Source organism: Vicia villosa, linkage group LG1 (assembly GCF_029867415.1).
Source record: "Vicia villosa cultivar HV-30 ecotype Madison, WI linkage group LG1, Vvil1.0, whole genome shotgun sequence".
NCBI lineage: Eukaryota > Viridiplantae > Streptophyta > Magnoliopsida > Fabales > Fabaceae > Vicia > Vicia villosa.
In genome coordinates, this window is record NC_081180.1 from 47,052,944 (window position 1) to 47,070,318 (window position 17,375).

The 17,375-nt window shown below is 32.1% G+C and overlaps 1 protein-coding gene across 1 annotated transcript; it reads right to left on the bottom strand.

The window, feature by feature from the left end:
• Positions 1-12,651: 12,651 nt before the first annotated feature.
• Positions 12,652-15,732, bottom strand: LOC131636728 (BTB/POZ and TAZ domain-containing protein 2-like). The gene is made up of 4 exons (XM_058907332.1): positions 15,476-15,732; positions 15,236-15,369; positions 14,532-15,152; positions 12,652-13,116 (listed from the first exon to the last, which is right to left on the bottom strand). Exons 1-4 carry the CDS (start codon positions 15,584-15,586, stop codon positions 12,906-12,908), a joined length of 1,077 nt encoding a protein of 358 aa, XP_058763315.1. The 5' UTR covers positions 15,587-15,732; the 3' UTR covers positions 12,652-12,905.
• Positions 15,733-17,375: the final 1,643 nt, after the last annotated feature.

The window sequence follows — 17,375 nt, forward strand, 5'->3', positions numbered from 1 at the left end:
TCTTTGCAAGAGGTGAGTTCTTAGCTAGTTTTAGCATTGGAGAAAATGTCATAAAAAATGGGAGTTAGGGTTTTGTGAAATTTATATTAATACATGATGTTTATGTGTTTATGTTGTAACTGTAGTTTGATGCATATGAGTTTTGGTATATTATTGTCAACATTGTTATGAATATTTTTTTTGCATTTACCTGTGTAATGTGTGTGTTTACACTGCTACTATGTACTTGTCGCTGATGTTATATTGTGTGATGATAGTTATGCATGTTATAATAGTTGTACCACAACTATTGCGCATGTGTGTATGTTGTTAATAATGAGTGTGCTAGCTGCTATGTGATGTGTTATTGTGTGATAATACTTAATTGTCTTATATCTTAGTATATACATGTGTATATGTTTCTTTTTACCATGTTTCATCCTATTAATATATGCATTTGATGTTATAATTAGTTAATTGTTATAACTATTGTATAGGTAATCCATTATGTGCATTATGTATTGTTAATCTTATCACTTAGTACTTTTGAGTGAACATCTAGATACATTTTATAACACCGAAGTTTGCATAGTCATTGTGTGTTTGTGTTTATAATATTCTATGTGATGTGTAATTTCATGTTGTGTATGTATGGTTATGACTTGTTTCCATGCTTTTACCATAAAATGGGATTCCTAACTCTTATTGATGTGAGGTCGGATGTATTGGAAAATTATTCCAATGATCTATATTTTGGTGAAAAGAAACCATGTTTATGCTCCAATTATTGGTTGGATATTTGGGGAGGAACCTTTGTTCCGAAAGTCCTATTTGATGAGGAACCTTTATTCGAAAATTCCTATTGGTAATGAACTATTTTGTATGCTTCATGTATGATATAATTATGTGTATGTTATGAACTATATCATGACCTGTTTGTTTGTGTGTATGGACTAAATGATTAAAAATCTTAATGAGGAGCGAGGTTAAACCTAGGGTTTGTAATTAGGTGAATTGACTAATAAGAATAATCTAGGTTATAACAAATGACTATGAAGGCGACATTCGGACGCGATGGTACCTCAGTGTGTACCGTGGACGAGTAATTGCTAGAATTGTAGCTTAGTCACTGACTAATATACTTTGTATAGAACATGGATTAATGCTATGAGACCTGGTGAATGTGATCACCTAGTAATTGACGAGTACAATAACATTGTGATTAGTGGACTAGTCATATATTTGAGAATAACCCCATTGTCGTGCCCGTCTCATATCGGGATGCTTATGAAAAGTAAGAATTGAGATACATGCATTATTGCTTTGCATCAAACGAATGGGTTAGAGTCCCGTAATTCAACCAAATGGGTTAGAGTCTCATAGAAGACGTGGACCTCAAAGTGGGTTAGAGTCTCATACGAGGAAAAGGCTCGAAATAGGTTTGAGTCCCATATAAAGCGGTGATTCTTGAAGTGAGTTCGAGTTCCATGGATAATAATCCACAAGAAAGTCGAATCATGATACAAGGATCTACAACCCGCGTCGATAATCCTAGACATAGGGTTAGCGGAGAAAGATGCCTTGGTACAGTTTTTGATTAGAAAGAGTTTGTTATAAGTAAACTTAAAAACATTGTTTGCCCATTTTAGTTTAAGCATTACAATAAGAATTTTTTTTGTACTATAGATTTAGAACGACTAAATATGAATTATCATTTTTTAAATAAAAATATTTTATTTATAATTTTAGTGAAATATAAAAATTTGAATTTTTATTAGATTATATAAATGTAACGTTATGAATTATAATAAAATAAATATTAGAAGTTTTAGATAATTATATTTTGAAGAGTGACACATCATATTTTTAATTGATGCGACAGATTATTAGTAGATGATTTGTCAATAAAATAAAGATGAATTTTTGCCTGCCTCTTTAAATTGGGGTAATCTATCCGTTACGGATGTTAACTTGTCTCTGTTAGCGGAGATTTCTGTGGGAATTTTCCGTTTGGGAATAAAATCTCTCCGAAGGCACTTCGGGGACGAGGGTGGCGTAAATATTCCCCGTCCGTGGAGTCCCCGTTCCGCCTAAAATAACATTGTGTCCTTAATTTATATATAATTTTAAATATTATATATGTTTATTTGTTATTTCATATAATTAATTTTATACACAAATTTAAAATATATATGTATTGTTAGTAAAAAAGTGATACGTAAATAATTATTTCAATTTGTTTTTAGTTTGAAATTTTGGTGGTAATGACACTCAATATTATAGATTAAATATTATTAAAATAATATATTTATCATAAATGAATAATTTATAAATTTCTTGTGGTTAGTTTTTGAAACTTTTACTATTAATTTTTTAAAAAATAATAAATAATAAATATGTTTATGAATTTCGACATGAACCTTAGGGATCCGTGGAGACCCGCGGGGACGGAGATGGGGAATAAAATCTCCCCGTAGCGGGGATCCAAAGCAGGGATGAGGAATAGATTTGAAGGCGAAGATTGTGATGGGAATGTATCCCGCCCTCGCTCCGCCCCATTGATATCCCTGAGGATGTATCATCGCTCTGCCCCATTGATATACCTACATATGACATATGTCACATAAAGTAAACTTTTAAAATCCCATATTAACCCAAATTTTTAAAGAATAAAAATTAAATCAAGGAAAGAATATGACTTAATATTTGAGTAGTAAGATAATGATAATGATATATGAAGGGTAAGTAATGATTCTTTCAATGAATGAAAAAGAGGATATGTTAACACTTTATAAATGAGATGTAACATAGACTAAATATTTTAATGTTTTGGGTTAATATAGGTGAAAAAAATTCATTCGGATAGGTTATTTTGAGGGTAAATTACCCTCAATTTTATCAGGGATAGCCTTAGCCTAAAAAAATACAGCTCAACTTTAATGTTTTATAACAGATAATAGATAGATTTGTTGGTATTCGCTTTTCTCAATTCTATAAGAGATAAGAGATAGTGAAGCTGATATTTACTAATATAAATAGCTAATGAGAAAAACTTGCTAAAATACATTTGAAGAATAAGTGCACAGTTGGAACCGCCGTTCTTGCAAACTTCGTGGATATGCGTTACAATGACGTACGAGTAATGGAGATTTCTAAAACTATTACTTTGCATAGAAATCATACAACTAACAAAAACTTCTAACATAGAAATCATAGAACTAACAAAAACTTCTAACATGTATTTCGAAACTCCACCCTCACATTCTCATTTGATATTTTGATGTCTTTGGAAATAGTTTGTACCTCAGTGGAAACATTTAACATACCATCACAATCCGTAGCAAAGCAACAATTGACAGGAAGGGTTAGAGCAGCATCAGGAAGTGACACATCAAACGAACCAGGAACATTAACTGTAATTCCAACACCACCTTGAAAATCAATCATGATCTTAGAATTGTTATCTTCAATTGTAAGCTTAACTCTTTTATGATTCACTATATTTCCTGGTACTGGCTCTGGTTCCAGTTCTGCAAGAGACAACCTTGTAAGATATTGATGCACTTCCTTTGGAACATTCTTAAGTCCTCCACTTAACAATGCAGCATGTATAGCTGCACCACAAGCAACAACCTCATCGGATGCTTCCCTTTTTTGAAAAAGTTCTGCAATAGCTGCTGAACTTTGGGAATCCTCGAAGAGCCACCCACTAGAAATGACAATAAACGGCCACGACAGTAGATTGTTCTGAATTACTGGATCACTGTATTTTCTTCCAAGAAACTTCTTTACATCTGCAAAATTCAAAATGTTGATGTATAATTTGTACATTTGTAACTTGTAAGTAAATAATAGCCGAAAAATGATAATAGTATAAATTACCAAATACAGTGTTGGATGGATTAGAGGCTGCTTGATTTTTGGCAGAATTACCAATCAACCACCTTCTATCATCAGTGAAAGCAACAAAAGAAGCTTCATTGTAGATTATCTCCGCTCTGTTGTTTTGCTCCTGCCACACAGCAATACGCGAGTTGGTTGTACCAAGGTCAATTCCAATTGCACGTCCTTCATATTTTCTGGCCATTCTCTTTTTTAAGTATACGATCTGATATTAGACTTTGGAAGAGAAAGAAAGAAAATATGGTACTATACTAGCATTGAGAATTTAGGGTTGGCTTTTAGGAAGAGAAAGAAAATATGGTACTATACTAGTATTGAGAATTTAGTGTTGGCTTTTATAAATGTGGAACACGAAAGTTATTTAAATGTGACAATGTGTGTTGCAGTTAACAGAGAGACCCACGCCACCATGTTTGCTCTTACTGCAAGGGAGTGGGCATGATGTGTGTTGCTGTTAATCGGTGGTGATATAAACTTCTTTGCCTTTTTTATAAAAGTAAAAATAAAAATAGAACATCATCTTCAACAGTTCAACCTTAAACTAGATCAACCCATCTATGATAACCCCTCAACTCAGATACAAATTTGAAATATTTCTGAATATTTTTACATCAAAATCAACAATAAATTTTAAAAAAATAAAACGTTATTTTTATTTAGACTCCAAATTTTGTCTTAAGTTAAAATAAATTAAATCACAATGTACAAATATGTTTTTTTTTTTTTTTTGAGAATATGTATCAATACCATACAAGTAACATGATAATGGCGCTATTTGTCAATCATCCAATTTGATTTTTTTTTTTTTTTTATAGTTTCAATATTTTTTTGGGTGAGTGAAAGGATTAACAATGAGCATCAATACTTTAGAGAAATTTTACATTCACTTCTTTCGTTGTATGATATTAAAATGGGACCGGCAATCAAAATTTGTAAATTGTAAGTATAGATGGAATTATCAATATATTTTTCCTATCACTAAAAAAATGTGTTGTTATCTATATACTTATTGGAGTACATGCAATTTTTTGTTGGAGAGTCTGGGGAGCGTCAGAAGTGTTAATGGTCAAAAGTTCATGATTTCATTAGACTTTGACATCACATATCCACCAAAAATTTTAAGATAATTAGTGTATGGGTCCTCTCACTTATAAAGTGTTCATTTTTCACTTTTTTCAAGCAATCTGGAACTAACAACTCACTTGTTATTCAATAATCCCCTCTCAAGTGTGACTCCATCCACTATGCTCATCTCAAGCGGAAACTCTTTCATCTACGTACACTTGTACCACCATTTGGAAACTAAAATGCGACAAGCCGCCTGACTACCACCTTGTCAGGAAGACTTTCGATACAACGAGTTGTCCCTAAATTGAACTAAGCCTCTGAAACCACTGTCGGGTCAGAAGCATTCACATTGGACCAAGAGTAATAGACATGTGAGAGAGACACCACATATTCACCAAAAACCTTAAGGTATTAGGTAGATGAGTTCTATCACTTATAAAGTGCTCAATGTTGCTTGAATAATTGTTGTCACATGCAATACATATATGTTTGATTGCGGCAAGTGATAAAGAAAGAGTGTCGTACTCACAGAGAAAGATGTAATTACTTAGATGGATTTTGCATTTGATTATATTTGAGTTTTTAAGCATGAGCAGAGAGAAATAATATGTGGTGTGTTGTGTCCAGTTTTCGCCTAAATCAGTGCTAAATAGTGTAAATAGAAGAGTGGAAATATATGAAGAGCGAATAAGTTGAGCCATTATCTATTAATATTTTAGAAGTGAATATGTGTGATGATGTGCAATGTCGTGACATGTGAGGTCAAAGTGATCATGTGGTGTATCTCTACAACATCAAAGCATGCATATAAAGGGCAAGGGATCTCTAAGCCTCACTTATAACTTTAACATACGTTTGTTTGTATTCTAAGATCCTCAATAGTTGTAGCTCTTTATCTCTAAGCAAGCTAAGAAATTGAATATCCTATCCAACTTTATCTTTCAACCATTTTTATTAAGAAAATCACTTGTTGTCCGGATCTCTCATAACAACAAATTGTTAACTACTCCTAAGTTGATCAGGCAAAGAATTAGACTTATAACAGGTTAACATATAATAAAACAAGTCGTTTAACCACACATCATATCACACAAAAAAACAACTTAATATTAACTTCACATTGCTCAACTACAATAGGTTTAGCTCATAATGAGCTGAGTACAATTTACAAGTATATTTCTAAGAAGGAACATCCTTAAACACTTAATGAAAAAAAAAGATATAAACTTAAGAGAGACTTGAGAACTTCTTGAGACGGATAATCTTCAAGAGATAACTCCATTCGTGGCGGGGCTCAGCAACTGGTACAAGATTGAGTGAGAAAAATAAAAAAGACGGATAATTAAATTAATTGTATGTGTCGTGCCTCATGTAACTTTCAATGATTTTGTTAACTCTGTAGCATTTTTAACTTTCCTTTTAGACATATTAAGGCAATTTGCAACTTTTTGCAAAATAAGGAAACAATTAAAGTAAGCTTACTTTAAAACTTTTGAAAAAATGATAAAGATTGCAGTTGTTTTTTTTGTTGTACATTTAGCTGACTTACACCAATAGTTGGAATGACTCCTCTCTCTTCGAGTCTATTCTGGGCATTGCGGATCAAAGATAGCCTCTCATGCAAATGAGTTGGCAATCTTAGTGTTCTTGAGTTCTCAACTAGAGCTCTTGATACACCCTGTCACCAGAATAAAAATTCTCAACTAGAGCTCTTGATACACCCTGTCACCAGAATAAAAAAATTATTTAGGCACGTAACTCAGACAAATTTTAGTTGCCAAATTCCCTAGTGTTGATCTCTCAAAACATAGTTATGTAGTATTCCAAAACTAACGAAAACAAAATTAAACAAGATTAAATTATGGAGAAAATGAATTCTCTCAACCTAAAATTATGTAGAAATTATGGCTGCAAGAGATTAAAGATGATTATAAAATAGAAGCTATGTGGTAAAAACTTGAAAACAGCAGTATTTTACAGAAATTACTTTAAGATATACAAAAGAAGTTAAAAGAATTTAGAGGGAGCATAGTTTCTTACACACCTGAACACACCTCAACAATAATGTGGTTGCTTAAATGCTTACTATATCTCAAGATTCTTTTTGGTAAAACTAGCTCGTAGCTGATAACTAATAGCTGATAGCTGGTAGCTTATAGCTGGTGACTGATTGTTGATAAGCTAACATGTGTGTTTGATAAATTAGTTGTTTCATTAGCCGATAGATATAAAATGACATAAAAGATCATTTTAATTAATAAGGGTAATAATATTTTGTTAAATAATTATGATATAAATGAAGAAAAAAAAGTCACAAGCTAAAAGCTACTTCAAATAGCTTTTGAAAAAAAAAACTAAAAGCTAGTAAAAAAAACTATAAACTAAAAGCTAAAATAATATTACCAATAAGAACTTTCATTAATGTGAACTGAAAAGTTAAAAGCTAAAAACTTTTTTTAGGGTCTTACCAAACAGACCCTAAATTATTATGGTAATGGAGCTGAGAATAGAATATGGATTGAAGACAAATAGATTGTATTCAAGGCCAACTTGTATAGGATTATTCTTACTTTGATTTCATCTCGGTTGGTCTAAGGACAAATTTTGTAAAGAATAGGCTCGAATTGCCATTCTTTAGGTTCCTCAATTCGTGATAGAGTTTTGGTTGATGTCCCCTCTATTTTTTTTTTAACAATCTTCTTTTTTTTATATATCAATTTTCATTTAAAAAAATGATAAAAGAGTCCATAAATAAAAATTTAGTACATTTCGTTTTAAAATAAAAAAAAAAAGAAAAAAAAAAGAAATAAGAAAGATGAAGGGAGAGAGAGCTATAAAAGGTGATAAAATGTTGTCTTTTCTGAAATTATCTTGAAAATTGTCATTTAATGTTAAAATAGTTATTAAAGGATCAAATTTCTTTCAGCAAAATAATACTAATTCCATCTTTAAATATAAAAAAATCTCTTGAAATTTTGCTACATTTATTTTAAACTTTTAACTATATTAATTATTTTTTAAAAAATATATTTCCAATAATACTAGATCTTTTGCTATAAAATATGTAATAAATATTTAATGAAAAATTTTAAATAATTTTCTCTATAAAAGAATAAATTTGTAATTACAAAAAAATATAATAAAAAATTAATATCATGGCCAAATTTTGGTATTCTCATGTTTTCTATAAGGTGATTTTATATTAACAGAAAGAGACCGATCCTCACGATTCAAAAACTAAATTTATGATTTACTTGAATATACGGTATGATATTGTCAACCAATGCTATTGTTTATGTACAAGAGTTATTATCCAAACACTCTTATTTAAGATAATAGTGTCCACTGCCCATCACCACTAGGCTAATACTCTTTAGTATTCAAAATTTACACCCACTTGAGCATAGCACAACTTACACTTGTATGATTTTGAATTAATTGTATGACTACAGCCACGACAAAACTGAATCGTCATCTTAATTTAAGAAATTTACCATTTGTCACTATAGTTTCGGATTTGGATGCCTGCCTAACATTATTATTACGTCGAAACCTTATAATATAGTTTCTGTTAATTTGTTCAAGTTGGACAATTGGACTTACTATATACTGTATTTAAAAAAGAAAGAAGTAAATCCTATGTTGGAGGAAAAAGATCAGTTGCGGACAAGTTGAAGAGTAGAGATGGTTTGTTAATTGAGTAGGAGACCAAAAGGCTAATAATTCTAGCAAATAGACTCACATGTTGATGTTTCTTTATAGGTAATTAGTCATCATCATCACAATAGAGATTGTCACCAAGATCATAAACTACTTCAAATAAAGTTCAAATAACAAGTCTTTCATGTGCAAGTAGCTGCACGTAATTCATTAAGATTTTATTTGAGAGTTTGAAGTGGAGAGGGAGGATAGACTTTTGAAAATAAATTTTTAAAAACATATTTGGCACTTTTAAAAAATGATTTTGTATAAAAAGATTATTAATCATTAATATATTTTTAAATTTTATAGTAGTACAATAACATAAAATATTTTTTTAGAAAATTTATGTAAATCCTTCAAAATCTTCAAAAACTCTCATTAAATATAAATTTTGAATTATCTAAATTAGGAGGATTTTGGTGTTATGAATAAAAACACATTCTCCAAAACTCTCCCAATCAAAATTCTTCAATTCTTCCCACTCATTCCTTCCATTTTTTCAAAGTTCTTCTCTCCATTCCCTTCCAAACTCTCAAATAGACTCTAAAAAGAATAAAATTGAATAGTTGTCTTTATGAAAATAAAAGTTACAAAATGACAATTAAAAAGACATAGAGTATTTATTTGTTTATATTTTATATAATCGTTAGTACTAATTTTTGGACGCAGAAAATTTAAATATTTAACATATTATGTCGATATCTACGGGCCTCAAAGAGGTCAGTCCATCAATTATCCAACACATAGAAGATATGAAATGGACGAACTGGGCTTAGGTGACTTTGGGGCGCCAAACCATGCCTTTGGGTCTGGCTCTCTCAAGAAAGTCCTCTATCTCATTCTATTTACCTCCTTTTTTACTTTCTCTTTCATAAAAAATAACTAAAGTCACACAAAGTTACATAATCTAGAATCATTGAATCCCTTCCCGAAAGGGACTTGGGCATAATAAGGTGAGATCATGTGGCAAGCACATGATCTCTCCTAGCTCAATACTTATCATTCATGGATCATAGAAGAATGTTTCAAGCCACTTATTAAGGAATAACTAAAGTTATCACAAGTCTTGGGATTTAACTACACTTTCTATTATAGGGGATGATTATCTTTACTCTCACCTATTGGTTGGTCAAGGCTAGGGGACATGTAGCCATACTAATAAGCACATGTACTGGTCCTCGTATCAACTGATTGACCAAGGTACAAAATCAATGAATATCCAAGTCATACAATTGAAGCATTGATTCACTTTTTTTAAAATCAGAAGTCAAACAGCCCTTTTACGCATCTCATTGCAGGCATGTATCTTTTATTGTACTTACCACAAATATAGTTTGCTTTCTGTGTGGGTATTACTTCACCAAAAAGTTTGAAGCGAAGGCGGTATCCAACTTGGTCCTTCCCAAGGTAGTTAAATTGTTACATATCATTAAATGCACCACCTTTTCAAAAAATCTAATAATCGCGTCTATCTAAATTGCCACTTGAATACCGTGGATTACCACACCCTAGAAAAGAAGACTCGTCCCCTCGCTATTGGAAGGACTCACCCTTTCAGGTTTTTAACTTAAGGGACTCGTTCTTCCAAGTCATGTGCTTTAGGGAGACGACCTTTCATGTCCCGTGCTAGATAGAGTCTCCCTTCCAAGTCCTATAGGCATTCGTTTATCCAAGTCTCGTGCTAGAGGGACTCACCCTTCCAGGCCTCGTGCAAAAGGGACAGTGGACCAAGACAACCTACATAAATTGCATTGCTCTTCCAAACCTCGTGCTTGAGGGATTGTAATTATGTATGCTTTATCTTAACCACATCACCCGTTCAGGTCTCGTGCTCGAGGGAATGTGGATTAGAATAATTTTGTATGGGCTCCTGATCTGAACTCGATCAGAAGGATCTTCAGTGGCCTGCAATACTCGAACTGTGGTCGGTCCAAAAGAGAAAAGGGTGTACCAGCAAGACATTTCGATGCTAAAGTGATATTCAGAGTGAGGAGCGCAAGTACAAAGTAGAGAATAAATTGAATTACACGACCCTCTTGTGAAAAGGGGTATTTACAGCCCTCAGCGCTAGGCCAAAGTCTCATATTTTGAGTTGGATATCCAAGCCCAAAACAGGAGACTGCCATGATCCTATGTGGGTAGAGCAAGATCAGCGCGTAATCTTTGTCATGGGTCAACTTCCCGTGAACCTCAAAAGGTGGAGGACCGGTACTTTCGGAAGTTAGTTGGCCACGTGCCCTAGGATGGACACGTGGGTGAGAAGCTCCCAAATGGCTACTGCTATTTAGATCGCTCTTGTTGGACCTTTATTGCAATATGTTGGACTGAGCTCTTCCCGATTGTGGGCCAGCTACAGGCCTAATCTAGAACAGGCTCCAAAGAGGTTGACCCACTAATTATCCAGTCCATAGATGACATGATAGAGACTTGGGAACGACCTGGTGGGATCAAGTGGCAAGCGTGCGATCTCTATTGGCTCAATAATTATTAGTCATAGGTCACATAAGAACGTGTCAAACCTCGTATCAAGAAATAACTAAAGTCACACAAGTCTTGTATCAATTACGTGACCAAAGAATCGAATCTATAAATACACATCCATACAACTGAGACATTGATTAACTTTTTTTAGTTAACTATAGTATAATGCTTGGTGAGGGAGTATTGACAAAATCTAAGATTTTTTCTTTCCACTTAACAAATGCCCATATTTAATCCTCATATTTAATAGTTTAAAATTTAAGTGTCATCATTGTATTGACAATGTTATCGACAATGTTATGCTTTCTTGTGCATGAGCAAAGCCCATGATAATGTCCCTAAATTATAGATCTTTTAGCAATACTTCCCATAATTATGTCATAATCTTAATTATAAATTGAAAAGTTTTGTCAAAACATTGTTGGCTTTCAAAAAAATATATATTTAAAAAGATAATACTAAATAAATAGTGTTTTAGTTGTTTAGCAAAGAAATAAATACCAAAAATTTGTTTAAAATAAATCTATTAAAAATATTTGATAAAAATTCCTCAAGTAGTACTAGTAACTAAAAACAATGCAACTATGACATATCCAAACTGAATAATCAATAAATATATATATATATATATATATATATATATATATATATATAAAAATAAATAATATATATATATATATATATAAATAAATAATATTTATATATATATATATATATATTATTTATATATATATATATATATATATATATATATATATATATATATATATATATATGCTATATATATATATATATATATATATATATATATATATATGCAAAATACTGTTTTTAGTCCCTTATGTTAACTTCGGGGTTCATTTTATTCCCTTAACTTCAAATAGTGTCATATTGGTCTCTTAACTCTTCAAAAGGTGTCATTTTAGTCCTTTTTGTCATATTAACGACTGATTTAGCGACCAATTTTTGATTTTTTCCGTCGCTAATGGGACAAAAAAGACTAAAATGACACCTTTTAAAGAGTTAAGAGACCGATATGACACTTTTTGAAGTTAAGGGACTAAAATGAACCCCGAGTTAACATAAGGGACCAAAAAGAGTATTTTGTCATATATATATATATATATATATATATATATATATATATATATATATATATATATATATATATATATATATATATATGAAAAATACTTACATAGACACAACCCCATCTGTCCTTACACACAACCAATCACATTTTCTTTATTCATTAAAAATTAAAAATTAAATTGTCTCTCTCCTCTTTTATCTCAACCACCCCATGCCAATTAAAAACGACATTAAAATTTTAAAAAATTTATATTCTCTCTTTTCATTGGTTGTTCCTAAAAATATGGGTTTAGGTTCGTATCCATGCAAGTATATATATATATATATATATATATATATATATATATATATATATATATATATATATATATATATATATATATATATATATATATATATATATATAACACTTGTTGAAGAATAAACTATATGAATATGAATTATAATTTGATATTTATTTTACATATTTAACACTAGCTTAGAACCTCCTTAAAATCTTATTATTGAGCAAAATGAGGTTCAATTTACTCACAACTAGACCAACCAAAATTTACAATTTCAAGCAAACCCTCACAATTTGCCAATTCCTCAATTGAAGAGCCACTAAAAACAACTTACACGATCCAAAACCCCTTTTCAAACAAAATAAAGGAATCTCTCCAAATAAAGAGTAGCCATTATCAACATGAAACACATCGATTGTTACAATATTCATTGTAGCCAAAATGTCTGATTCCACGGCTGTCCATGGTCACTCTCATTTCTTCATCCCTTTTCCTCTTTGGTAGAGACAAGGAAAACATCACTTTTGCTGAGACCACCTTTTTTGCTAGTAGTTTCCACTTGGGATCATCTTTCCTTTTCTCTTGCTCCATTCTCAATTGAAATTGCCTGTCACATTCCCCAAAATTGTGAGTGAAAATTTTCCAACTACATTGATAACAAGATAATAGGACAAGAATATCCTTATCATAAGATTATAACAAAAACAAATACAATGATATTTAGGCAGCTACAATAACAACTTGCATCAAGATGCAAGCTGGCCAAACCAATAAAAATATCAGAGACTATATTAGATAGGGAACTAAATAAGCCATGAAATTTGCTAACCACAAAAATAACATGATTGGACCCCATACACATACCTAATCAACGGTGGGGTTTATGCGATGAAACGAGCACAGCTCATAATATAAAACCATTTTTATTAAACAAAAATAAATGTTCTGTCCCTGGCCTCTCTAAATCTCAGTCACAGGTTCATGTTTTCTTATGTATTAAATAAGTTAAACTATTGTTAGCATTGAAAGTCTTTTGACCCTTCCAAATTGGAAAAAGGTGCCGTGAGTGTGTTTGTGACTTGTCTGACTATTTCTTTACTCATCTAAATGTAAGTAAAAATGAAATTGAACTTCTTTTATTTGGTGAAACTCAACTTCTAAATTCAACATTCAACCACTCAGTTTATGAGGAAAAAGTTGACTTGGTCTATATCAATAATAAGTTTATAAATGCAATTGAATCCATACTTTTAACGAGTCTCCATTGGATCCATCTAAGATCTTCAATAATAATAAAAATTGGTACAAGTCTTAACAATATTACTATTTATTTTAGCAAAAGTAAAAGTCTAATATATACTACATCTCATAAAAAGTCTTATTTGAACAATTCGTTAAAAAAATTGTGAGACGGATGGAATAACAATTATTTATTTTGAGAAAAACTTTCAGCCAGACAATATCGTCAGTCGTCACCAATGACCTCTAACAATCATGGTCACCAACATTACTTTTGTTTTGTGCAAAACTCCACCGACCACATCAAATTAACCAACACTACTAACTTTTTTTATCCCCACGTTTTAGTTAGCATCACATCCTAAGAAATCACGAGAATCTTCTTACTACCGCCCCCAACAAACACTAATGACTACCGCGACAAAACAATATCAACATACACCAACCAAACCAAAATAATATGAAAAAAACAAATATTAATAAATATTAATTCTGTAAATTATAAATATTAATTCTGTAAATTATAGTTAATTCACAACCAGGACGAGTATTGTAATAATACATCTAGTATTAAAATCGCAAAAATCTTTATGCCTCTACTACTTGATCGCAGCCGTTATTAAAACATGATTGAGATATATTATCAAAAGCAAAGGATTAATCAATTCTAATTCTACTATAATGTCATCTAATTATATATCTTCCCATAAAAAATAAGACATGTAATTCATGTAAGTAAAAAATATTGTAATTTGCATTAGGCGTGGATATTAATAAACTGACCTGCAAAGAGGAACATTGCAAGAATCATTCTGTTGACAAACATACGAATGCAATCTAAACAGCTGCCACATACGCTTGCATCTCAAGCACCCTCCCTTCACCCTCCTCTTACACATAGCAAAATGACGAATCAGAAGCTGAAGCCCTTGACACGTCGAGAATCTCTTACACGGTTTCTTCTCTCTGTCAACCTCCACATTATACGGCCCAACATCAATACATCCCTCCGTACATATATGCTCCAAACACTCCATCGCCTCACTCAGTTCTGCATACAACCCAAACTCCTCCTTATGCTTCTTCAATTTCTCTTTCCTCGTTTCGCTTTCGTCCATGAACCGAAGAATATCGAGTTCAAGCCATGGATCGTGTTTTATCAGAAACTTCCACCCTTCGGTTTTCTGAACGGTGTTGAAGTGATTGGTCAGAAGCTTCATACATCGGAGACGGAGATCCGGTGCGTCGCAGAGCCTCGCGAGTTGGAGTACATCAACCACGTTCTCTACGGTTAACCGTTGAGATAGGCCTTTGATGCAAATCTGTTTCAGTTGCGGTACGTTGTAGACATGAGATAGTGCTAACAAATGGATTCCGTATTTGTCCATTTCATCCTCCGTGCATCTGTAACAAACCAGGGGTACTGTTGTCATTTAGTATTATAGTCGCGATAGTTGAAGATGTGATGATATTGTAATAGTACAAACCTGGATGAGTAGAGGAAGCCGACGAAAGCGGTTGCGGCGGTGGAAGGAACGCCGTGGATTTGGATTATTCGTTCGGAGCTGCGGTGTTTACGCGGTTGATCTAGAATGTTCTCGAGAACCGGCGATACTGATGCCTATTCATTATTGATTTCATATCAGAAAAGAAACAATCAATATTAATATGTATTATGTAATAATGGAGAAAAAACTATAAGAATTGAATTGAGATTTGCGACTAACCAGAATGCTTGTGTGTGCAGGAATGCGAGTACCATCGGAAGTGTGAATAAACACATCGTATTCGGGTAAGACTCGAGTGGTTTGGAAGTGAATTGGTGTGGTTTCTTGCATGTTTTGTTGATTGAATGGAGAGAATTGTGAGAGAATTTAAGATGGTTTTGGGTGAGAACTGAGAAAGGAAGAAAAGATATGATTATGAGATGTTAGCGGTGATGTTAGTATTTAAAGAAAAGATATGGGGGGTTTGGACTCGACGCGGAAAGATCATCATGTTCATGAATGAAGCATTTGCGTTCTTTATTAACACGCGCTGTCAATGTGTCATACATATCCACTTTAGTCAACAAAGACAAAAGACTTTTTACTTCGTCACTGTAAATATTGTAGCACGGGAAAAACGTACTTTATAATTTGATTATACCATCTTCCTTCCCATATATAAATATCAAAAATATTCCATGTAAGAAAAAGAAGTTAATTGATTAATAAATTTCTTAGTTTAAAAATATGGATAGATCAAATTTAATCTATTTATTTTTAAAATCTAATAGGTAATTTTTTATTTATTTTAAATTTAATGAATTATAATTATAAAATTCAAAATAACTAAATAAGTGCATTTTTTTATTTTTTAAAATAGTTTTATTTCAAAAAATAAACAACTAAAACAAAAAAAAAAAAGAAAGATGTGGATGTATAAAACTATAATACATTTTTTATTGAAAAAATAAATCATTAGATTTTCTTAAAATTTATTAGATGGGTCTATTTTAAATGAATTGGGCTTGAATAGACATTAGGGTGTCGCCAACCCAAATTTGATTTCGGTACACTTGGCATTTTCTTTCTAAAACATGGTGTTGTTAAACAATCTTTAGATTTTGTGTTTGTTTAAAGGATTAAATTTATAATTTCAAGAATATTATTTTTTGAAATAATATTATTGGAAATTTTGTCCTTGTCTATGCGTTTGATAATTAATTGAAGTTCTTTGAAATATTTAAAATATATTTAATTTATTTATTTATTAAATATAAAAGAGTTTAATTAAGAGAATTTTTTTGCCCACCTCTCAACCTTCTAGGTCACCTCTGGTGAAAAATCACATATACCCCTGACTTCGGAAATGCATTTTCGAAATGCAAGAAAAAGGTGTTTTCGGAAATGCATCTCCGAAAGCGCCTTTTTTTTTTTTTTTCAAAATTTGTCTTATTTCGGAAATGCATTTCCAAAAACAGCATTTCGGAAGTTCATTTCCGAAATACTGCGCGTTTTCCAGATTTAGCAAAACAGCCCCCCTCCCCTAATTCATTTACCCTAATTCAACTTCAAACACAACCCCAGAGAAATTTTGTGCAAACAACTTCCAAGGCTACATCAAAGGCTCCAATAACCTTGCTATACTACATTCAAAAGCCCTCAAATCTCTTCAATCGGTAAGCTTTTCGAGTTTTAGATCTTTGATTAAAATTTCTATTAGGGTGTTTAGAAATAGCAAAAATTGTATTATGTTAGTTTGGTACTGCTATTTAGGTTGTTTAGAATGATTAAACATAAATTTGAAGTTTATTTTTGGGGTCTGCCATGGAAGTTGCAGAAAACTTCTTCGCAGGGGTGTTTCGGAAGTTCATTTCCGAAAACACCTCCATTCCCAGTTTCGGAAATGAACTTCCGAAGTGTATCAGAAATGCAATTTTTTTAGTTTTTTCTGTTGTCTCGCATATTAATCGATTTCAATTGTTTTCAGGAACATGTCAGGCAACCAAGCACGCATCAGACAGGGTAGAGAGACCTAAACTGCATCGGCTAGACGCGAGCGGGCGGCGCAGCTGGCGTTTACGCAGGGACGGGGGCAGGGCCGGGGACGTGTGCGAGTTCCCGTGGAGATGGACGAGGATAC